This window comes from Varanus komodoensis, unplaced genomic scaffold (genome assembly GCF_004798865.1).
Source record: "Varanus komodoensis strain SLA01 unplaced genomic scaffold, ASM479886v1 scaffold11, whole genome shotgun sequence".
Classification (NCBI taxonomy): domain Eukaryota; kingdom Metazoa; phylum Chordata; class Lepidosauria; order Squamata; family Varanidae; genus Varanus; species Varanus komodoensis.
In genome coordinates, this window is record NW_025335317.1 from 33178315 (window position 1) to 33203720 (window position 25406).

The window sequence follows — 25406 nt, forward strand, 5'->3', positions numbered from 1 at the left end:
ATTTGTTATATGCATTAGTTATATATTTTACTCAAGAAAAAGTCTGAAATACCTCCTTTTGATGATGGTGGTGAGCAAAAGACAAGAATGAGCTTGAACACGTTAACTTGAAAAGAAATCTATTTAATATTAAACACTCAACGACAATCAAATGTATAACAGAAATTGATAGATACTTTATTTCCATTAGGGTATATCAAGAAGCTAGGTATAGCCTGGTTGTAAAAATGGGTTTTAGTCTTGAGTCACACAAATACTAAACATTTATTCTTTGTATTTTGAAGTTCAAGAATGAAAACTTGCAATTAAACACTGAGCAAGCCATGTGTTCAGGTTATGTTGTTTTATAATCTTAAAAGTCTTATAAGAAAAAATGGTAAAAGGACTTAAATTCTCAGTAGCTTGTTTGCTTATTAACTTCTCTGCATTCTGAGAGGTCACAACAGTCCTGAATTAAATTTTATTTTTTAAAAAAAATCTAACTGAACTTTAATTTTTTCTATGCCACTACAGCTTTCTTTCACCTCATTTTAAAGCAGATCTTCATATGAGCAGTCTTCAGGATTCTTCGCAGACTTGTCACATGGTTGTCCTATAACGTAAAATGTTGGGAAAAGAGAGTCAGATAGTAGGAACAGAGATGACTTTCATTTTCCACTCCTAAATACTGTTTGCTGCCCGCGTAACTCTTCAAAATTCTCTCAAATATTGCACCTAAAACCCCTATGTATTTGATAGTTAAGGACAAACATGATGTTACAATTCACCAACCACTGCTATTGGGAAGCTTTCACATATTCCAGCAGAACTTGCACAAGGGTCAAATGCGAGCACCACTGAAATGGAGGTTGTGCAACATCAGTACTCAAGAGGCTTGCACTCTAGGGTTGCAATCCTATGCATATTCACCACTGAAAAAGCCTCACTGAGCACAATGGAGCTTATTTCCAAATAAACATGCATAGGCCTGCACTATAACTGGTGAGCTGCTCAGGAAATATAAAATATATAAACTATTTCAAGGATATAAATGTATCAGTTGTTTTTATTAGGGTGTGTATTCCTTAAAGGAATGACCCCCCAAAATCATAGGTCAAGAATAAGTGATTTATATTTAAGATTTGGCTCCAGTTAACTAAGCAATGTGGTTCTTTCCATTTTTACATTCTTACACAAAAATGACATTTTTGCCATTTTTATAGAGATCTATTGGGTGTTTCTGACATTGGCCTTTATTTTCATTTGCCTCCCAAGTCTGGTAGCCAGTACATGTTGCTGAGTGCCATGGCTGCCTGGCAATTCTCCTACGCAGTAGGAAATTATAAACACATACCTCTTAAAGACTTGAAATGCATTGAATGTAACAAGGCGGTTATTATGTAGTATTTATTGCATTTAATACTCTTTAAAGATATCTAATTCTGGGCAGCACTGCATCCCTACACACAGTTGAAAGAAAATTCCAATCAAGTTAAAATCAGGTTAACAATTTTCACAATATGCACAAAGATTCCTTTTCACTTTTTGTAAAGAAAACACACAACAGTAAGCTTAAAGATTACAGGCAACAGCATTCAAACATGGATGTGGGTAGAGAAAGGAGTACCTGGCATGAGTACCTGCTTAGTTTGACTGAATCCTTGATTTTTAATTTGGCTTTTCATGGGCCGCTCACAACACCAACGCTGTGTGAGGTATGGTAGTCAGCTGCAATTATTCATAAACCCTACACTTCCATCAATCCAATGCTACTGGCTCTCGAGTTACAGAACAAACTGCATTAGAATGCAAGGCAAAGCAAAAAAACTAGAAACATCCTTGACAAAGAAATACTAGCAGTTTATATAAAAACAAAATAGTCCAACATGTGCCTCAAATATTAAGTATTAAAGCAAATGTTTCTGATGCACCAACACAATATGGACTTAATTACAAAATCAGTTCAAGTGTTAAAAAAGATAACAAATCCCCTAAAAATTAAAAAATAGGATAATTAACTGCTACGGTGACTATAATTACAAATATGTTCCCAAGAGGCACACTAATGGGGGTATGAATCTGCTACAAAATAGCCGATACAAAACAATGTACCTCAAAAGTTTTTGCAGGACTACACTGTGTTTTCCTTCAGAAGTTGCTTTAGTATCTCTTCTTAGTTGACTTAGCTCCATCTTCATCTGTACATACTTACGCTGCACTGTTAAACAGTAACAAAAAGCCCTAATCAAAGTTTGAAATAATGCACTTACCTCTGTCTGATCTGAGGTCATATCAGATCAGTTTTAATTGGACTGAGTGTCACCTTCAGATTTAATGTCTTCACTGGTCCCATTGACCTCATTCTTAGCATCGCCTTCCTTGCAGTCCATGCTTGTGTCTTCACTCTGTTTTTCTCGACTACTGGACTTCACACTACTTTTTTTATCATCAGATCCCCTCTTTTCTGCCATGAAAGAAGACATGGACCATGGACTTCACAGTAAACACAAATTATGGATCACATTTTTCAGGTTTGGGATACATGCCGAAACAAGCTACAGATCAAAATTGTAGCATTAATTTTCGAGTAAACTATTCCATCAGAAAGAACAAGAGCTGTAGAGCAGAACTTAGAGGGAAAGTAGATAGCATAGCACAGAGGAGAGACAGTACTGCTAAAATTACAATGGAAAAAATAGTCACTTGTTTGATAGCTTTGATCAAACCACAAGCTGCATAGATGCTAACTTCAAGCTATCTACTATAAAAAGATAAGCATAAAATATTTATAAAACCACAGATTTATCCTAGAGCATAATTTTCATAAAATTAGTTTAGCTCAAACACATATGAGAAAAGCTGGTATCCGTATCTAATTTGCTAAACAAAGCTCCTCCCACCCAATAATTTGAACAGTTAGATTGCTGGCTGAGTGGCTAACAGCTTGCATTTACTTACTTTCTACAGGTGAAGAAAAATTACTCAGTCCTTATAGTACATATCAATGTAATGTCACATACAGAACTGTCCTTCAATTTAGCTGTTCAATTCCTTACGTATTTACTGTTTGAAGTTTAAAGAAACATCAATTTTATACTGCAATCATCTGTAGTTTATATAGATTTGCATGCTTATCTTTTTGACAGTCAATAGCTCTGGTCAAAAGCTCTCCCATACTTAACTAGCTGTACAGAATCCCCCCAGTTGGTAGTAACTGCTTCTTCCTTGCTGTTTTTCCAAAGCCCAGCCCACCTGTTTTACCTTCAACTTTCCTGCTATGCCCCATCAACTCAACAGCAGTTGGGGTTGTCTCCCTATTTGCCACCACTGCCAGGAAGGGAGAAAGTCTGTGTAGGTGCACCATCAGGTTGATATTTAACAATCCATGACTGTGGGGAGCAAAGAAAGTAACCTTCAAAGCAGTAACAGGTTTGCTAATTTTTACTTACTTGCAAAACTACACCTGATTTTTTAAACAGAAAAGAAACACAAGATAATGACCTGGCTCACACATGACGACACCCCATACTTTATAGACAACCCATGGCTTGTCATACATAAGAAAGTGCAGCTGCACTGCTTCCCACATGCCTGCCACCTCCCTTTTAACCAACAATCTATGCCTGCCCTGCTTGTAGGCTGTTGACTGAAACATGCAATCCCAGAGTGCTGGGCTGTTTAGGGGTAAAACAACCCGGCAGTAAGCCCATGGTTTGTTCCTTGGTCAACTATTATGTTTAGCTACTAAACAACCAGCCCTCCAGCCTCACATGGCACACTTAACAACCTACAAATGGGCTGAACAGAAATAGAAGCAGATGTCCACTCTCCCAGCAATCCATCATTTGCTTAACCCATGAGTTACAAGTATCATTATATGTGAACTGGCCCAGATGTAAGAGACTTGTTTGCCCCAAGTTTGTAGCTTAATATAGAGTCTGGCAACTTGTGACTCTGAGTGCTTTGGCCTAGAAAACCACCATCCCTAACAAGCATAGCTAATGATGATGGATCATGGGAGCTGTCGCCCAAAACATCTGGAGGGCCACATTTCTGGCTTAATGGGACTCATTGCTATTAAACCTAAGAAAGCAGCTAGGTGTCCCACTAGCAGTGGTTGACAGAGTCTGACAACAAATAGTATTTAGGAACTGCCATCAGTAAAATGAATAAAGCCAGAAGCATGTGTTTACCCAGAGGAATTAGGGAAGAAATATCAGATTGCCTTGTGTCTTACTGTCAGTGTATTCCTCTTATACTCAGGGCATGGACCACAGTTGTGAGCAGTTTTCATATGAGAAATTGTTACCAGGTATTCATCACATTAAAGCAGCTATTTATATATTAAATGTGTATGGTATAAGTGGGGTACACTGTATTTAATCACCTAGGTGTTTCTCTAAGCAGTATGATGAACAAACAATATCGTCTTTAAACATCCAGACAGAGTATACCAGCTTTTATGGATGGATTCATTTAATGTAAAAACAAAGAAAAAAATAGGAAAAAACCTCTCGAAGCTTGGGTGAAGCTTTGGGGGAAGTCATAGGAATATTAGGCTTCTGGCCTCCCACTGGAGCAAAACATTTGAAGAAAGCTTCCATTCCTGCTGTCAAGAAAACTTAGACCATCTCTCTTAAACTGGTAACAGTCAAAACTCTGGAAAAAAAATGTAACAGAACCATTCTCTAAAGGAAAGTACCCAATACTTGAAACCAGGAGAAAAACAGCCACAGAACTCAAGTGGACATTGGAATTCTTAAGTTTTCTGTTCTGTGTGATAATTGCCTGGGTAGGTGGCACTAACTGACCTTTTTGAAAGTCTTCCATTTTTGCTTTATTAGGCATCGCCGATTCACATGTAGATCCACTGAGGAACAGCAGTCTTGTTGCCCCGCAGAGGACTAGCAGTCAATCCAATAAGTTTATCTTCTGTCCTATGTAGATATGATAGAACTCAACAGCCCTATAAATGGGCATAGTATGTAGATTCTCCTGGAGTTGTTTTAGGATTGCTTTGAGTTTGATCAAATGGAAGAGGGTTTTTTTTTGGCGGGGGGGGGGGGCTATAAAATTGTTATTGACCTGTGGGTTGAAACATGAACCTATACTATAACAACTGACTGCGTCTTCAAGTATTACCTATCAAATAAAAAATGCAGCTATTACAAAGTTCAGGAATAATTGCAATTATGTGATGGGTTTTTTTCCTCATAGAATACCTGCAAAGAATATTTTTCTTGCATGTTTTTTGAAAATTAGTTTTCCAATCATGGGCACGCATGTACTGCAATTACAGAGAGACCATCTGCTCAACTAAACATGTATTAGCTGTGATTAAATAAGATAAACCCCATTGTTTCACTGGATGTGGTGAAGCTTGAGGGGGGCAGGAAGAGAAGTTTTACTACCCAATCCACTGGAATTAAAAGGTTATTTTACTTGTAATCTTAACTAATTCCCACAAGTATTTATTCATTTTTCTTGATACTGTTTGTTCTGCTTATATTACTAGCCTCTCAGTTTCTCATGAAACTCCAATTTAATTAAGGCAATGAGCAGAATTTGCTTACAATACTTTTTCTTCCTTATTAAACTAGGGAAAGTTTCTGCATCCTTTTATCTTCACTGATGTTTTCATCAGAAAGGACTGTGCATAATAAACTGAATTTATTCAGTGCATGGTGTGATAGAGAAGAATAGAATAAGGGACCAGCATTAAGAACAGACATTCAAACAGCTATTTAGCAATGATTAACATGTGCCTGAGTAATGGTAAAGCAATACAGAAGGAAGTCAACTTGGAAGCGCAATCACAGTAACAAAGTTATAGGAGGTAAAGGGAAAAAATAACCAGACCAGTGAAAAGTCACCTGTGAGTGCAAAGTTGCTGAGCCATACTAACTGTATTACAGGAGGACCTTGCAGGGGGGAAATCTAAGAGTTAGCATGCCTGTTTCCTTACATGTAATTACAGCTGGAATGGTCTATATGTTATAGTAAACTGAAAGTGCACTTAAGCCTTCTTGAACCTTCCCCGTGCTGTGTTTCAATAAATATTTAACACTGCATGCCATTTAAGTTATGAAGTACTTTGTACTATGCTACAAATCTTTAGTAAACTCAGATATCTTACAGTGCCTGGAAAATCCAGATGAAAGCAGACACATGAAGGCATGAAGCAGAAAACAGAAACAATGCTCCCATTTTTGTAACAATAACTAGGTCTTCTATTGTTATTGCTCTTCTCTAGAGGTGATTATGCTGCAATAAACTTTGCAACCCTACATTAATAAAACTATTTATAACAGTACCCACACAGCTAGCTCCAACTGCTGGCTACTCTAGATGCAGCCAAATGAATGGAATTGCCTCACTGAATCACAACCGCATTTTTGAATCATTCTCATTAATTTATTCACAAATTTAGGAACCTGAGCACTAATTCCATCATCAAGAAGGCATATAATTTTTCATGAATGCACAAGACAGACAGAAAAAGAATGCAACACTCATACTAAAGCAAAAACAGTGACATATTAATTGTATCCATTTATGACAATGTTTCCAGGGACCAGTGACAGATTAACTGTATCAAATTATGGCAATGATTATAAAACTAGTGTGTGGATCACACCACCTTAAGGCAATACAAAACCCTCAAAGTCACTAACTAAAGAAACCATATAGGATTCTGTGAAATACTACCCCCAAACTGAAAAAGCTTCTAGTGATGGAAAAAGTGCCACAATACAAAAATGTGTTTTGTTTTGTGAAAGTGACAACACCCTTTGTAGAGCACTAAGCAATCCTACAGTTCACCAACAAGGCAGAAATTCTAAATCCCACTGCACTTCTAAGTTGATAAACATAGGATTGCACTAACAGTGACCCCATATTGAGAAGGAAGACCCCACAAGTCCAAACAGAATAGTTTAAGGTAGGAAAATATATGAGCAAGTGGAGTGAAACAGAGGCTGCTTCCTAGATTACTTAGAGAAAGAGCTTCAAAATAAGACAACAGGCACACTTACTCTCATGGAAAGACACACTAAATGTAGTTCTAGAGACAGGCATTACCCAAAACATCTTTTATAAGGTGAAACTATTCCTTCAAACCTTTCCAGACACAGGACATGAATATATGCATGTGTGTTATCTAAAAACAAGCACTGTACTGCATTTGAGAAAAAGCTTCTATGAACCCTTTAGTTTTGAAATCAGAATTTAATTTTTGGTTGGAAGAAATCTCAAATAATACTCCTCTATGAAATGAGTACATACCAGTGCAATTTAACCCATAAAGAAGACCACCACACTCACTAACACTGATTTTTATTAGAAGACATTTCAAGGAACATCTAAATGATATTATCATATCAAGAACCTACTTTAATTAGGCTACTTCAAATCTTCAAGTGCTTAGAGATATAAGCAAGAATGAAAAATAAGGACTGACGGAAAGTGTGCTCTGAGAGGAAGCAACTGAATATGTATGAGGATGTAAAAGAGTAACCCCAATCCTGCATGCTGACACAAAACCCCCTCTTTGTAAAAACACTGCCTATGTCACAGCAATTAATGTTGCCAAGTTGTGTAACCAATACCTAAAGAAAGCAACAAAAGATTCAAGTGGATATACACACAAATTTATTTACAGTTTATGGATGTGGTCAAATATATTTGGCAACCATCCAAGAGGCTAACTTATTTGACACTGCCCTTCCACTCATTTACCTGGAATCCAAAGACTGTGTATCTAATATGCTACAATACTGGGAAGAAGACTAAGTGCCTCAAAGGGCTTAAGAGTTTATGTATAGAATACATGAGGAGTCTGGGGAAACAGAATGTTTTTTCACATGTAATATGGACTATGTAACAGCTCTGTAGAGAAATGTTATATCAGTCACACAAACTAACCTTTTTCCTTAGATTTCCTGTCTTGTTCTCGCTCTCTGCTTTTGCTTCTGTGCTTGTAAGATTTCCGATCCCGGCTCTTTGACCGTCTTCTGTCCCTGCTGCGTGATCTGTGTTTTCTGTCTGATCTATCATGGCTTCTGCTCCTGCGTCGATCTCTACTCCTGAACATTTTTTTTTAAAAAGTAGTAATTAAAGCACTTCTGTATTTTGCATTTGTCATAATTACCATATTGTTTGCTCTATAAGACACACTTTTTCCCCCTCAAAAGTAAGGGGAAATGTCTGTGCGTCTTATAGAGCAAATATGTGTGTGCAGTAAGTCTGTCAGATGTGCAGCCCATGGGGAAGTAATGGGGAATGTGCCTGTGATGATGTGCCCATTTGATTCAGAATATTTTTTTCTTGTTTTCCTTCTCTAAAAACTAGGTGCATCTTATGGTCAGGTGCGTCTTATAGAGCGAAAAATATGGTATCTAAACTGTTGTGAGAAAATGCTGACTTCTATTTCTGAAGGTAGTTTTAGACAACAAACCTCTTATCAGTGTACTATCTTTAATCAATTTTCAGAAAGGTACCTGCTTCTTCTTCTGTCCTTGCTTCTTGATCTTTTATGGTCCCTTGACCGACTCCCTCTTCGATCAGATGTTCTGCTTGAATGTCTGCTTCGTGAGCGACTCCTCTTTCGTCTCTCTCTATCACGAGCTCTCTCTTTTTCCTTTTCTTCTTCCTCACGCCGCCTCTTTCTTTCCTTTTCTTCTTTTTCACGCTCCCTCTCTCGCTCTTCTCGTTCTAGTTTCTCTTTTTTTAACCGATCATCACGTTCAGGCTCTTCAGTCCTTTTTCTTAATTTTTCCTTTAAAAGGAAAGCATTCAATAAAGGTTACTGGGAGAAAAATTGTTGGTAAAACTTGATCTTTTCTCTTAAAGAGAGAAGGGCATAACTTAAGTTTAGTTAAAATATAGGCAAGATAGTAACTTGATACAGTATGGTTTAGAGAAACAATTTTATGATTCTAAATTTAAAACTGAAACCTCTCTAGCTTCCTAGGAGAACACTACTATCAGTTAAGGACAGTTTAAGATTGTTTTAGAATTATTTCAGCTTAGCTCTCAGGTAAATCTGTTACCAGATTTTAAATATTAATGACAATACAAACATGCAGTGCAGGAATAGGACCTTTTCTTGCTCACAGTATTTGTCTTTATTGTCTACTGCAAGAAAAATAAGTTTTCAACTTACATCTCATCTTCAAACATACCCTAATCTTACAAATGTCGATGTGCTTATCTACAGCAAGTATGGAAGCCTCAGGCCCAAAATAGGCCTCCCATAATCCCCAAATGGCCCCATTTCGTTTTCCTAGCTTCACTCGCTTTCCCACAAACACTTCTTTTGCTGTTTGACAGCTTTTGTGCAGTTTTTTCCCCATCCTAAAAGGCTGAAATGAAATTGCATTTGGCCCACAGGTTACAATAGGTCTCTCATCCTTTCTCTAGCAAGAAGGCTGTCAACCACATATGACCATTTCTGGACTGAGTTAAACAACCCACTGTATTTATGTTTTCCCCACAATAAAGGACACATTTCATGCATCAAAAGTTGTACCTAATCATGTACATTAGTGCCATGTTCACAGAACATTCTTTCCTACCACACAAGTCTAAAATGGAATTAATGCTTTTACTCAAATCTGTGGAATAATACTACCATTTGTTTTTCAGAGCTCCTGAACAGACAAAATATGAACAGCTTGGTCACTTATTTTAATCCAGCTTTTTCACCCTAAGAAAAGGTTTTGTATATTGGCTTACTTTTGGTTTTCAATTCCCTATATATAATCATGGATATTATACATTCTAGCCTTTGTGTAATGTGGATGAAAGTGGAAAGAAACCAACACTTTCACATGCAGGTACCAAACAATAATAGCTGTGAAATTTTCCGGTCATAATGACACATTCTACAACAATTTTTCTAGTGGCATCTTCATGTATATAAGAAGAACTATATGTTGACAATGCACATACACAATATTCTAGAATATACACAGGCACAGGTTGAATCACCCAGAACTATGGGGGTGGTTTATTAAATTTTAATAAATAAATCAATAAATACCTTTAATTCTTCTACTGTAGCTTTAATTTTAGCATAACCCATATGTTGCTTTCCCATCAAGTGATCATCTACCCTGGACTGTGCATCTCCCACAATTAAAAAGGCTCCACAGACTTCACAAACTTCCATTTGCTTTTCTTGCGCTGCAAAACTCTCAATTGTCTGGAAAGAAAAGATATTTCTTTAATCTAACTTTTAAACAGATTTTTATCCCACTTTTGAATCAGCAGGCGCCCCCAAGATGGCTAGGTGCTTGCTAACAAAATTCACATAATTAAGATCCAACAAAATAAATTGTAAGAACAGTCCAACTATATTAACATTTATGAATAAAATGACATCATTAAAACAGACCTTTTAAAAATTCCATTTGCAAAAAATGTGACCTGTGCATTATGTCAAGACCACAGAAGATGGCACCAGAGTACTGCCCTAAAAACAAAGGCAGCTACCTAAACAGATATTTTCTGTTAGGACAAATGAATGTCCATTTATAAATTGTGAGAAAAAGTTACTCTCTTTTATCATGCTAAATTCTATTAAAGCAGGCTGTGTACTAATTACAAAACCTTTTTAGAGTACAGTCCTTGAATATTTAGATATGAAAAAGTCCTGTAACTTCCAGCATGCACCCATCAGCCATGAAGGGTGGGGGATGGTACAAATTAGGACTTTTTTCCTGTCTAAACCTGTGTAAGGTTGCACCCTTGAAGATATTTTATCACTATAATCTTATGGAGGTGTGAAATAAAAGAATAAGGTTGGAAGCGGGTGCATGACAGGCCTCCTTTTCAAATATTTACTAACTCAGTGCACATTAATTGGCTACATGTTAATGTAGCAGGTACTACCCAGGCATTAATCTGGAAAGACACCTATTTCCCAAGTGGGGCCCTGGAAAAGCTTCTTTAGCAACCCATGCCACATGGGAAGACTACTTCTAAAATTCCTTTAAAATTCAAAAGTAGTTTATGAGAGAGTATAGGGTCTGCTATTCAAAAACAGTCAGCAGTCCCACTCTGCACATACAAACTCTTTTACCGTAACTAAAGTAATTACGTAGGTCTTGGATCAAAACACTTTTGTTGTCTGAACCCATGAAAAAGAAATTAAATATCCTATTCTGAAGCATGAGAACAAAACTTCTGCAAAGAGTCATGCTTGAACAGATCAACAATTGTATTACGAAAAGCTGGGCAAAGGAATACAGTGAAACCTTAAGAAGAATCTTTGCAAATTGACTGAAGCTGATTTTCCTTAAACCCAAATCAAAAACTGACCCAAGTTGGGAAAGAAGAAACTACCTTTCTGTAAAACATTCTGTCCTAAATAAATAAGATGCATGATTCAAGTTACAGTGTACAGGTACACTGAAACATACAAGCAATTTTGGGGAGGTGGAGGGTGTCTTGTGTTATTTCAGAGATGTAACCAGTGCAAAACATTTTTAATAGCTAAGATTTATGCAGTGCCCTACTACAAAACTTGCTCTGTAAGGGCAAACTGTTTGTGTCCCGGTCATTAGTGTGCTTTGTTGACTTGTAAGAGATTTAGTATACAATCCTATGTATATTTTAATGGGAAAAGTCCTACAACTCCCAGTATTTCCCAACCAGTCAAAACATGCATAGGATAGCACCCTTCAACTATTAACAACTGCTTATACTAATGGAAGAATATCACTGAATTTCAGTTCACTTTTCTCATGCAATATTCTTTTGTTAAGCTGGAAACAGTTGTTTCAAGAATTGTTTCATTTGCCATTTTCAATTTTTCAGCTTTAAGTAAAGCTTACGTACTGAAGTTGTAGACCTGAGCAACTCTCTCTCCTCTTTTAACTGTTCAACAAGTTTCATCATGCCTTGAGCCTCTTCTACCTTTCCTTCAGAACCTAGTTCTTCAATCTGTGGAACAGAAAAAAAAGCCATTACAATGTCTTGATTCAAGTTTCTAAACAACATTTCTGTAATATTCAAGACAAATATTACCTGTTGTAGAAGTACATCAATTTTGTCAGTTAAGACTTGAATCTTCTCTTCATTTTTACCAGTAGGTCCAGCTGCTTGCTAAATATTAAAACAGAAGTGTTAGTAATCTCCTTTTAAAAAAATAGAGAAATGAACAATGCTCTACTGTGTCAGTCTATGTCAGCATTTCTCAACCTGTTGTCCTCCAGCTATTTTGTACTTCAGTTCCCATCAGCCAAAACCAGGGATATAGCAGTTGTAGTCCATATGGAGGGCCATAGGCTGGAGGAGAGTAGACTGTATTATGTCTACTGCCATACTCTTATCAAAGACAAATCTGCCATAGTTAGAAGAGTAAACTCTGTAATAATGTTTACCATACAAGAATGTTACATTCCTAATCCATACAAAGGAGTTTGCAAATTAACACAACAGTCCTTTGAATGCCTACTCAGAGGAAAGTCCTACTGAATTCCATGGGCCTTACTCCCAGGTAGGTAAGCATTGGATTACAGCCCAAGGTATTTTAACTTGACACTCTGTTTAGTTTCTAATGAGTTCAGAACAGTTAGGCAAAATTCATGCGCTTGGCATATTAGCTTATGTGCCATTCTGATATTTTCTAGAATTTGTAAAGCTACAAGGAGCTAGGAAAGCAACAAAGAAAGTGGCATGAAAACGGAAAACAGTTAAATGGCTTTTTATTAAATGATTCAAGCACACTATAACCCTTGGGCAGGTCTGTTTGAGTTTTCTCTTTTAAAGAATGCTTAAGAGAAAAACTCAAAGGTTTATATATGTTTAATTTGCCATCTGCTTTTATACTTACACCTGAAGCCTGCTGAGTCTGAGATAATGCTAAACGAGCATGGCCCCTTCGAATTCGGCGTTCAACCTCTGCAAGCAAGCTCTGTAAATAGCGAAGGAACTCTCTTTCATAGCCTACTTTCATGAACCGAGAACTCTTTTCGTACCTGACAAAGGAGGGGGGGAATGTTAATTAAAATTTCATAAAATACCATTTCTTTACTGCCAAACCACAAGGCAAATACAAACTGTTTTAGTAAAGATTTTAATAAATAAGGATTTCTTACACTACCAAAATGCTTATGTTATTGTTCAGTTATGTTTACTGGCTACATATTAAACATAACTACAAATGTACTTACTGTTTTCTGAGGTTTTCATCATGAATTTTTTCACATGGACCTGGAAATAAAAGTGAGAATACATTCAAATGCTTTCCTGATAATATGGGAACACTTTTCAGAGGGAATATATTTCTAAACACTTCAGGCTGGCATAATGCCAGAACAAGTGCAACCTGATCAATGTATCTTCGCACAATAGAGTAGGGATGGGCAACTTGTGGCAATCAAGGTTTTTGGCCTACACCTCGCATTACTCCTCACCGTTGGCTTTGTCTGCTAGGGTTGATGGGAGGAATAGGCCAAAAGGGGGACAGAACTGGTCCAGCGAGATGAGGGTTTAAATAGACAACCTGAGCATACGCTTGTACAAATGGGAGGCGGGGGTCTCTCTCAGCTGAAGTTCATTTCTATGAACCCCTGTATATGTATGATTTCATGTTTATTTTCTGCAAATTTTTATGGAATGTGTTGACAGTTCAAGATCATGCATATCCCACTGTTGCAATATTTATTATGCTGGTAAGAGTAGCAATTAACTTTTAAAACTCACAATTCTCAGCTGAAGAGAAGAATTCCAGAAAAATAATTTACTGAAGAAATCTTACCTATCAGTCTAGATATCCAAAATCATAAGTCTGAATCTTTCTAATAGCAAAGTGTGGTATCCATGTCAGTCCTTAAACATACAACCATGAAAATGAATGGGACAAGTTAGTGACTCAGCTCTCATTCATTTCAATGGTTCTACTCTACTTAGATACTATCCACAGCCTTACAATACACCCAGCCTTAACAAAATGATTGCAACCAGTCTTCCAAGTGGGCTATAAGTAGGAGAGCATTTAATCTAGGAGAACACATATTACCTGCAGAAGGATATGAATAATGGAAAATTAGAAATTATTGTTAGATGGTATTTACAAGAACGATAAGAAATAAGCAAATAATTTCTGAATTGCAATTTTAGGTTTCCAATATATAGTTATGAACATGCATTTTAAGTGGTTTGACCATCTTATTTAGATAACTTGAGATAGTTTATTCTAAATGAATGTATGCATAAAGCAAAACAGAGAAATCTGGAAGTTCAAAGAAACAAATTAATTCTCTAAACCATCTAGAGCAGTGATATCTAACCCTGAACTTGACATTTGCAAAATATACACTTACCCAAGTCAGAGCGGGTATTTGTGAATAACTCAGCTGGACAAAAACCACAAAGGTAGTATTTACAAACCTGGTAGAAAAGAAAAAGACACTTAGCATGCTTTCCTTTTTATTTTAGAAAAATGAATAAAAGAATAAAATAAATTTCTTTGGTCTTGATTGCTAAGCTTTATAGTAATTTTAGCAGTGCTGATTTCTGCTGTATTTAAAATATTATTAATTACTCTGGCCACTAAATATCTAGTTAAGTCTTAAATTTTCTACTTCAGTGTCCTTCCATATTACTGATTTACACACTGTGTTTTTGCTCTCCAAATTCGGTGTATATCACCTCTAGAACTGAAAGAATATGGAACCCAGAGGAACCCATGGCCAAGTCTTGTGGCTTAAAGTAGTGAACCCATGAACAGAATTGCAGAACTGTATGTGTCACAAAGTAGTGAATTAAGCTCACCACTAAGCCAATGACACTTTATTTGGTGCAAAATAGAGCTGCCAGGTTGCTGAAAGGGACTGGGCGTTGTTCTCATATAACCTCAGTTCTCTGTCAGCTCCCCAATGAAGTCCGGGCCCAATTCAAGGTGTTGATTATCACTTATAAAGCCCTTAACGGCTTGGGACCTGGTCATCTAAAGGAGTGCTTGAGTCCATATATGCCCCCGCCCGCCCACCGAGATCGACGGAGGAGGCCCTTCTCCAGGAGCCCTCTGTGAGGGATATTAGGAGGGCGAGTACCCGGAGGAGGGCCTTCTCTGCGGTGGCGCCCCACTTATGGAATGCGCTCCCCAGAGAGGTCTGCCTGGCGCCGTCGTTGTTTTTTGGCACCAGGCCAAGTCCTTTTTATTTAAACGATATTTTAATTGTTAATCTGTGTTTTATTTAATGGTTTTATATTATCACCGAGAACTCCAAATTTTTAATATTGTTCTATGCTTTGTTTTCCTTGTGAGCCGCCCCGAGGCTTCGGCAATGGGTGCGGCATAGAAGTGTTATAAATAAATAAATAAATAAATAAACAAAACAAAACCTTCACAAGCTGTGATTCTAACTAATGGCACTCTGTAGTGCACCTTGTAAAAATAAGGCAGTATGGTAAGAGCTGAGTTTGCCTCTATTTCACAGGTCATCAGAATATGAAAGAAAAAGCTGAGTGTTTACTAAACTTCCTGAGTGTTCCTATCACCCATAAACAGTGACCCCTAAGATATTATGAATTCTCAGCACCAAGGACAGTGCTTTAACCTCAGAGCTGGGGAACTGCACTTAGATCCCCTGCTGGCTGTTCCTCTAGAAGGAGCAGAGGATATTCTGGGGAGTGGGAAGAGGAAAACACTAGGTCCATCAAGATATGGTGCATCCTGATGACAGTCCAGCCCCTTCCCCTTTCTGTCCAAAATGTCGCAGCTAGACAACCACTGATTTGCAGGACAAGCACAGAGATGAAGATGCCCCTGCACTCCTCTCATCCTGCATGGGATGCTCATAATCCTCCAAGTTATGCAATCCTCACTGGATTGCACTTGCAAGGGTTTGTGTGTGTACTTCAGGGAAAGAGGAGGAAGGGTGGCTTGAGTACGAGCAAAAGGGTCAGCAGAAATGAATCACTATGACTGATGAGGAAGAGACACAACAGACTATGTAAGTCTCATTTTGGGATTACCGTATTTTTTGCTCTATAAGACGCACTCCCCCCCCCCTCAAAAGTAAGGGGAAATGTCTGTGCGTCTTATAGAGTGAATGTGTGTGTGCCCGACGCCCGGGACGCTGCCGGCCCACCTGCACCACGTGGCACCGCCTGGCCAGCATGTGCTCGGTGCGCTGCTCCGCCCCTCCCCCGGCACAGGTGAGAGCTGTGCCGCTCAGGGGGAGCAGTGCGGAGGAGCTGCGGGCTTTAACCCGCTGGCCACACGGAGAGACGGACTGCTCACCCCCACCGCCCGGGAAGACCTGCCATGGAGGAGGAGCCGTGGGCTTTAACCCGCCGGCTGCACAGAGAAACGGACTGCTCACCCCCACCACCCGGGAAGACCTGCCGCGCTGCCCGGAAGACCACCGCCGGCATGCTGCTGGCCCGGCTGAACCACACCTGGCCGGCACACACTCAGCACACCCTGCTCCGCTCCCCTCCTCCGGTGATGGTGAGAGCTGTTAATCACAGGTCGGTGTGTGTTTTCAAATGGCAGCCCATCTTTTAATGAAGCCCATGGGGAAGTGATGGGGAATGTGCCTGTGAATATCAGGAAGTTTTCCATGGATCCCTCCTCTAAAAACTAGGTGCGTCTTATGGTCAGATGCAACTTATAGAGCGAAAAATACAGTATGTTAACTGCAGATATAATTGGTAACACACTGTAGTGGCTCTTTAAGTGTGCTACACTATTGCGCAATTTCACATAGGGTTTAGTCAACTCTATGCAAAGAGCACATAAGGAAATCAAAATCCTTTTTGGCCCAGTCCTAATAAATCTGATACATACCTGTTGCATGGCTTACAGAATAGCACTGAAGAGTTTTATTCTGTTCAAGCCCTTCTTTTGAAAGGCAAGATATGGTATACACTTTAGAGAACTGTTATTTATTTTAAAATAATTCTTCCAAAGTTCATGTTTTCCTGCAATACATTGTTCAGTATTTCAGCCCGTTTTTAATACATCATACCCACAGTAAAATGACCATTTCTAAAATAATTTGTGACTATGCCCCTAGACACCTTTCCTGGTGCCCACCAAGTGCTCTACCCATCCTAAAACAAACAAACAAACCAACCCCCAGACACTTTATGTGAAATCGGTTTCTGTTGGTGCTATAAACTCCGAGTTCAAAGATACTGTTCAGTGTGTTGGGACCCAGAATTCATGGGGAGGAGCAGATAAGTTCTCCTTTGCCATGCCTCACATGACAGCCTTTTGTAGTGGTGCCCAGGACAGCTTCTCAAATTTTCATATAAGCCCACAACATTCATAGAACAAATTCCATCTGCTGAAAGGGCCATTGTAGCTAATCTAGAGGTTCTGAGACAGGCCTCTGGGAAGGTACTTGTGGCAGCCCACTCTCAGGGCGTCACAGATTCTCTGCTGTCATGGACAATCTATGGTCCTGAAAAAGGAGGACAACAATCAGAAGAGAAAGATCCCTTAGAAAATATTCATTCCAAGGGAACAAAATATAACTTCTCACACCTAGGACACACCTTTGCAAAGGGAAGACTCTTTATGTGCAGTGCTATGTTTAGAAAAGTTGTAGACCATATGGTAATTTCCCAGACTGGTGCAAAGGTTTCTGATGTCATGCATTATCAAGAACATCAGACGGCAACCCAGTACCCTCCAGATGTTATGGACCAAGGTTCTCATATTCCTGATCACTGGTCAAACTGACTGGGTATACAGGAGTTCAAAATACCTGGTAATACCAAGTTGCTCCCCTCTAGTCTAGGCTGGCTGACAGTTAGTACTTCTAGAGGAAAGCTGACAGAAACTGGGAAATATCATTTCGAATGAGGGTGAAAATACTTGTTTACGCAAATGTAAATGAGCAGAATATGGTCATCAAAGGGCCACACAGGGAAAAATGCACAATACAATTGGAGCACAACACTGTGTATACAGAAGTTTCTAAGCTAATACTAAAAGCCTTTGATCTAAGATGAGGATGTTAGAGTAGTGTATTTTAAAGATCACAGATATAATAGGCATAACAGTAACTTGAGTGTGAGTAAAAAGAACCAGTGGGATACAATTATCCTGGAATGCAAACTCTAGAGGAAGCACAGGGAAAAGCATTCTGGAGGCAGTATTGCTTTATAGATCAAAGGAGGAGTATCAAATCCATTAGAAATCTCGACTGACTCCCCCAAAGAGGACAATAGAAGGTCCCAAAGTAATTTAGTGCAAATCACCCAAGTCAAGGTAGCATCTATCTGAGAGTGATCTAAGAACTCAAATATCAAATTGTTGGTCTATTAAAATTTGTAACTTCTAATCTTAGAGACAAAACAACCCTGGCCACTGTAATACCACTTTTTAAAAAAGAGATTCAGGAAAATACAGACCATGTAGTAAAATTAATAGAAAACATGATTAAATATACCATTTTCAAGCCAAGAGAATGAAAAGTCTTGGTGAGGAAGTATCAGCATAGGCTCTGTAAAGGTGTGTCTTGTCTCACTAACCCTTTAGGGTTCTCGATAGTGTCAGCATGCATAAGAACAGGGATGATCTGATAACTGTTTGTTGCCTGGAGTTTCAAATTACTCTGGACATTGCCCCTGACTAAAGACTCCTAAGCAATTTAACAGCCATGGTTTTAAAGGAGAGGTCTTCTTAAGGATCAATAACTGATTGAATTTTAAAAAAGCAAAGAGTAGTAACAAATGGACAATTTTTGCAAGAGAGCTAGAGATTAGAAGTTAGGTGGCCAAGTTTGCAGACATACACAAATTGTTCAGGGTGGTAAAAATAAAGAAGGTTTTATGAAGGATTCCAAAATAATCTCCCCCAAACTTCCAGAATGGGCACTGAAATAGCAAAAACAGTTCAATATAAGCATACTATATTGAAGTGATGCATACTAGAACAAAACAACAACCTAAGTATATTTATTTTATTGAGGACTGAATGTTGTAAGTCATCCAGAGACGACAGTGATGGACGGCCTACAAATTTTCCAAATAAATAAATGTATATACTGAGGACGTCTGAGCAGGTTAGGTGTGACCAGAAGAGAGAACTTGTGCCTGGGATGAGCAGTTGAACAAAGGCATTGACCCAGCATGAACTGTGTGAAAGAGGCAAATTCTATCTTGGGGATCATGAGGAAAGAAGCTGGAAATGAAACCATTAATATAACACCTTTATACCAATTTATGCTGCAATCACACTTCTGGTTACTTGAGATCAAAAAGGATACTGAAGAACTAGAAAGTGGTAACCAAAATAATTGAAGAGCTGCAGTAACACCCTCCCTCCAGTTATGGAAAAGGTTGAAGTTGAGACATTTTTCCTCCTATTTACAGTAACAGAAACGAGGGTCACCCAATTTAAGGTAAACTGGAGTTAAATATACAAGATTTAGTGATAGCTGTCAAATTATATAGCATTAAAGGGGGATCAGACAAATTAATAGAGAATATCACAATCAGGTGCTACTAGACATGATAGTTTTTCATACCTTCCATTATTGGAGGCAGTATGCCTCTGAGTTGTTGGGGAACACAGGCAGGAGGATGCTACTCCTGTCTTGTTTATGGGCTTCTCACAGACATCTGGTTGGCCACTGTGGTAACAGAACACTGGACTAGACAGGGCTTTGGTTTAATCTAAGAAGGCTCTTATATTCTAACCTGCTACTACTAAAAAGTAGTAGCTTGCTGAAAATTAACAACATTGATACTGAAAACTCTAAGACACTATTCCACTTTAAAATGCTGGCGGTAAATCTTGAATACTTGGCTTTGTAGTTTTGATTATTAGGTCTTTTATGAAGAAGAGGTATCTCCTCTCTTCCTTGCATCAGTATTTAATGGGCCTCCTACAATGATGTCTTTAAATGTTAAGAATAGATCTAATTTGAGAACATATTTGGAAGTGCAGCTGAAAGGAAAGCAGCTAGAGTGGTGAGCATTCAATCAATTCTGCAGCCATGCACACCCAGATATTTAACAGCTGAGATCAGGGTGGATGAATTAACATGCAGCCAAGAGCTTGCTAGTGAATACATGCAGCTTCTAAGTTTGCTTTGAGTTGCAAATAAAAGAATGGCAATTCTTTGCCAGGGAATGCCATGTTGAATGAAAGATGCTTTTGTCAGGTTATTTTATTTAATGAATGTTATAAAATGCAGGTACAGATGCAATACCAAACTATAGTCTGGTATAAACAAATTAGCTTGTAATTACTGCTGGAGTTGCATCTCCCTCCTGTTGCATGCCATAATTCCATTCCTAGTTTGAAGAACAGGGAAAAAATGTGCAAGGTCAAGGGTCTTTCACTTTCATTAAACTTTTTACTGTCTGCCTGTCTGAATACACAGAAACTCTTGCAAGATTAACATGAAAGCATTAAAATATAAGTAACAATCATAAGAAAAAACCCAGGGTTTAAGATAGCAGCAAATAAAACCTGACAAATCCAAAACAGATTTTAAAAATCCAAAAGAGCATACCTCAAGAAACCTGCAGAAACCAAAGCTTGTTGAGCAAAACAAATCTGTATTAACACCCAAGCATCAAATGAGCCAAGCCATGGTTTCGTATTATGTCTGAACCAATTACTCTTTTCCTATCAGAATGAAGCTACATTTGGAATGTTTTCACCCAGTTTTTGAACTGCTGATATACTGATGAGCCCATTTCTAGGATGAAAAATAGGCTTATATATAAAATAAAACATTTAATAAATATTTGGGGTTTTGAGAGCCAGTGTGGTATGAAGGTTAGGGTGCTAGACCTGGGACATCTGGGTTCTAGTCCCCACTTGACCATGAAGCTCATTGAGAGTGCATGACTGGCCTAGTCACCCAATCTAACATACTTCCCAGTGTTGATGTAAGAATAAAATGCAGCTCTGTAAGCCTCCTTGGATTCCTTGGGAGAGGAGAAAAGGTGGGATATAAATGCAATGCAATGATAATAAGGTTCAAACCAAGCAGCCAGCACAGCATACCACCTCACCTGATAGAACTGAATCTATTGCTCAGGTATTAAAGATGCTGTGACCTTCTTTCACACAAGAAGCATACTAAAACAATAAAAAGCAATTCAGTGACTTTTTCATCCAACTTCTTGGTTTAAAAAAAGTGCAAAGTATGCATTCTGAAAAAGAATGTCCTGCCTTCCTGATTACTAAGAGAGTTTTATCAAGGGGAAACAGTTTGAAATCTGGAATGGAAAGTTAACACCACATATATTTATTTAAAAATATTAGGATAAAGCGGTTAGCTTGGTCCAAATTAATCAACACCCTAAACCAGATTCATGCCATTATGTAGATGGTTAACCCAACTATATTTTCCATGACCAAATTTAAGATCCAATGTTTTGGGGCTCTACCACCATCATAAAAGGGCAATAAATTTCATCTACTGTGAGTGATTAGGCATCAATACTTGTAATACAAAACATCTGAGTCACTCAAAACTGTGATCCTACCTATGTACCTGGAAATAAGCCCCACTGATTTCAACAGGACTTTCACATTAATGGATTGTGCTGTAAATCCACATGCAAGCAGGAAACATTAATTGTTCAATATTTTAAAGAAACGTGCACACTAACTGCAGCATGCTGGAGCAAACAAGGAGAAAACTTTTATACTACTTTAAAAAGCTTCCAATGAACAAATGTAGGGGCCCATTCTGGAACACTTGCATGAACCTAGTTATTGAGGTGATACTAGGAAAAGATATGGGTATGGTTTCTCTGGCATATTCCTAAAACATAGATCCTGCAGAAGCCATCCAGCAGTCTTTACAAATGTTGGCTTTACGATTTGGGGGTGTTCCTGGATCTACATTTGCTCTTGGGCTCTCATCCATGGCTATGGTGTCTATTGCCCAGTTTTGGTTGATATGCTAACTGTACCATTTGTGGATAGGACAAAGTTGACCTCAGTCACACATGCCCTAGGACATCACGTCTGAACCACTATAAATGGGCAGCCCCTGAAAACAATCTGAACATTTCAATCTAAACAAAATGCAACAATCAGGGTTCTGAATGTATGCAACTCTTCTCTATCTTCAATGTTGTGCTTGTCAACTTTATTTTAATCGTTTTTATTACTGTTTAAACTAAGTTTTATTTTAATCTTCGCCCTTCTGTTAGCTGCCTTAAGTGACAATTTTGTTGTTGGAAAAGCAGGGTATAAACCAAATAAATAAATACTACTTGCTTCAAGTCCTTTTCAGATGCAAATAAGAATACTAATCACTTTTTAGAACCCTGAAGCAGCATGCAGCCAGGACACTTAAGAGATCTGTTTCCTCCCATGCAATCTTGCCCATCCGAGATTAGCTAATAATGTTGTCTTGTGTGTCTGGTCCCCAACTAAATCACAACTGATAGAAACACAAGAGAGGGCATTCCCAAATGCTGCACTTATCCATTGGAATTCTGAGCCTAAGGGATTCATGTTTTCTTCTTGATGGCATTATTCTAGAAATAACTGAGCTTTAGCAGACTTTTTCCTTGGATAACTGATTTCTTTTTATCTAGCCCCGTCTTGCTTAAACGTTCATCTGTAATACGTGCTCTGCATTTTAAATGTTTCTTTGCCCGATTTTTCTATGTTTCACGACAGATTTCCCTCCCACTGTAATCTACCTTGCCCAGTTATGCTGTAAACTAGAAGGATGGGGTCATATAATCTGATAAATAAATACAGCGTTATAAAATGAAGTACAGAAGTGGCGCTAATACTGCACGCATTTGAACAACGGACACAATTAGATCACTACATTTATGTTTTCAGTTCCTGCTCCACTCCTCCAAAGCCTCAGCCTCCCCGCATGTACACACCTCTGCCTCACGTTCCCAGAAGCAGGCGCCTCATCTCCAGACGTTATGCTATTCATTGTTCTCTTCGCTCACAGGTCCTACCAAACCACCATCATATACGCAGAAAGTTGTGCGCGCACGTACGAATATTTTCCATGTTTGCCCCTCATCCCGAAAACTAACCCCATCTTCCTACCGCACGCCTTGCTTTCCATCGCATCTTCTCTCCAGAGGCCTAAAATGTCTGTATCTCGAAGCCACTCTTAATAATTAAAAAGGAATTACTCCCTGTCCCTCCTCTTTTCTGCTCCTTGCCAGGTAGACCTAGTTCCTGTACTAGCCCACGGATTGCTCTCCGCCCGCCCGCTTCCTCACCCCACCCGAGGCGCGCGAAAAAGACCGCGTCCAAGACGGCAGCGCCAAGGCCTGGGCTTAGCGATACTCACGCTTTCGTGGTCCCACCGCACGTTACTGCGCTTTTCATCCGGGGCCAGATTCCTGTCCCGGCCCATAAGCTCGTCCAAAAGCTGGGCAGCCGAAATCATTATGCCTGCCCGTGCACCGGCCTCGCCGCCGCCGCCGCCGCCTCCACCACTTTCTTCCCCTAGTACTCCCGCTACCGCGCCGCTACGAAAGTGACAGAGACAAAATGGCGGCACCCTCGAGCCAAGGCGTTTCCCACAATGCACTCCGCAGATCTCGCGTAACCGCCCTTGGGTCTTGTTGTCAAGGCCTAGCGACGCCTACGTAGGCCTAGTCTCTACGCCTTTATGAAGATTTAGTGAGGGCTGCCATGTAACTTTGATTTTAGCGGTAAGGAATAAATCGGCGGCCACTTAACCTCCTGGACCGCTGACAAAGCAAATTAACTGTGGCGCGCTGAGTTTAAATTTTGCAGCGCATCAATGCAAGCCTCGTCTGCACAGAACTTCACTGCCCATCTTCAGAGAATATCAAATCAAGACAAGCCATGCTTCTCCAAACTTTCAAGAATCTCGGAAAGCACACAAAAAATAGACCTGTCCAGACAGCTTTAAATATTCATCGAAGCTCTCACAAAACCCCAAAACTGCCCCAGTTGTTAATATTCAAACTCAACAGCTTCAATAACCCAGAAGAAGTCTTTAAAAATTTATTGAAATTCACTATACTGAAATTCAAAGGCATTATGCAGTTAATCCATCTGATGCTGGTAGTGACCTAAGTACTGTGAAGCATGATAGCTCTTAGCTATTTAAAATTAGAAATCAGGTTGTATAACAGCACTTTAAAACTATTCTTTCGTACCATCTAGTTTTTAGTTCAATCCCTTCCCTGTAGTTACATATTTTTTAAATTCTCATAGTAACTATAAGTAATGGCAATAATGTTATTTTAAAAATTCCTTACCATCTTTGATTCATTATGGTCATGTGGCAGGGCAGTTAAATTATGATGGATATAATTTCCCCTGTTTATTTATTTAAAGTTTTTATACGTCGTCCCCTTGCTACATAGCCTCGGGACGGCTCACAGAAATAATCCTATTCTAGGATTGTCACCCTTGATCGCAAAAATGAAAAAGACCCCCCACCCCCCCGGCTCCCACTGTTAGAGAAGTAATCTAGAATATCCACTTTAATAAACTTGGATGATAGCAATATGCCCATACATAAAACTATGACAACTGGCCATGCTGGAGGAATAATAAGACTTATCAAGAACCAAGAGACTTGGTTCAACATTTTAAAAGGGTTACTTTGGCTCCGAATTATTTCATCTAGTTTAAAGTTACATTTCAACACTGCCTGCCCAACATCAATTTGGGACTAGTAAATTTAGCAATCTTAAGTTGAATTTTTGGTCTTAATTTGCTAGATATCAGCCTGATTGTCAACATTTCTGTGGTTCTTTAAAAACAACAACTGAGAATCCTGGTTTAGCATATGAATTAGAGGGCTCCTCAAATGGAGGGTGTTCTGATGAGTCTCTGAATGGTGCCAGATCCCATTGTGTATGTCTGACTGTGGTTGCTGGTATTAGCATTGCCTGTAGCTGTAACCATTTTGCTCATGCTGTCCTGATAAAAGGACAAAACCCCCAGTAGAATGTAATGCATGTTTCTCTTAAACTTTTAGATGTCAAGCTAGTGGGATTCTGACATAAGAGTTGGCAGCAATACCTACGTTGATGTGGGCCCTCCTCACTTTCATAGCTGGGGCCTGTGGCAATTTCCCCTCCTCTTGCCTCCTTTAAAAAGTACATATTTATTATGCCACTTTATTTATTGTAAAGTTATTGTAGGGTCTGCCCTCTTAAATACAGTTATATCAACTGCAAGTTGACATATATGTACAGAGTATTTTATTACATAACATGTTATGAAGTGCAGCTAGTTTCACACAATAACCCACATTCAGATTTGATTATGAATGGAAAGTACATTGTTGCTGCATTGAACTTTTGGTTAACCACAAACCACAGAATTATTTATTTATTTATTTTGAACATTTATATGCCGCCCCATTTGCAAAAAGCCTCAGGGCGGCTTCCAAAACAAATAAACAATCATACAATTACCTTAAAAATCTGGAAACATCTTGGCACAGATATAAAATCAATACATA

The 25406-nt window shown here is 38.8% G+C and overlaps 1 protein-coding gene across 4 annotated transcripts; it reads right to left on the reverse strand.

Moving 5' to 3' along the window:
- Positions 1-107: 107 nt before the first annotated feature.
- LUC7L3 (LUC7 like 3 pre-mRNA splicing factor) lies at positions 108-23456 on the reverse strand. 4 transcript variants are annotated; one of them, XM_044419974.1, is made up of 11 exons: positions 23247-23456; positions 14310-14376; positions 13158-13197; positions 12818-12962; positions 12010-12087; positions 11821-11925; positions 10022-10183; positions 8478-8755; positions 7903-8063; positions 2303-2443; positions 108-2197 (listed from the first exon to the last, which is right to left on the reverse strand). In XM_044419974.1, exons 1-11 carry the CDS (start codon positions 23343-23345, stop codon positions 2016-2018), a joined length of 1458 nt encoding a protein of 485 aa, XP_044275909.1. In that variant the 5' UTR covers positions 23346-23456; the 3' UTR covers positions 108-2015. The 4 variants fall into 4 exon arrangements, 3 of the variants coding, with proteins under 3 accessions (XP_044275909.1, XP_044275910.1, XP_044275911.1); XM_044419975.1 differs by having other exon boundaries at positions 108-592; positions 2250-2443; positions 23247-23454; XR_006413724.1 differs by lacking the exon at positions 108-2197 and adding an exon at positions 4791-4916 and having other exon boundaries at positions 2431-4638; positions 23247-23454.
- Between the last annotated feature and the right edge of the window lie 1950 nt (positions 23457-25406).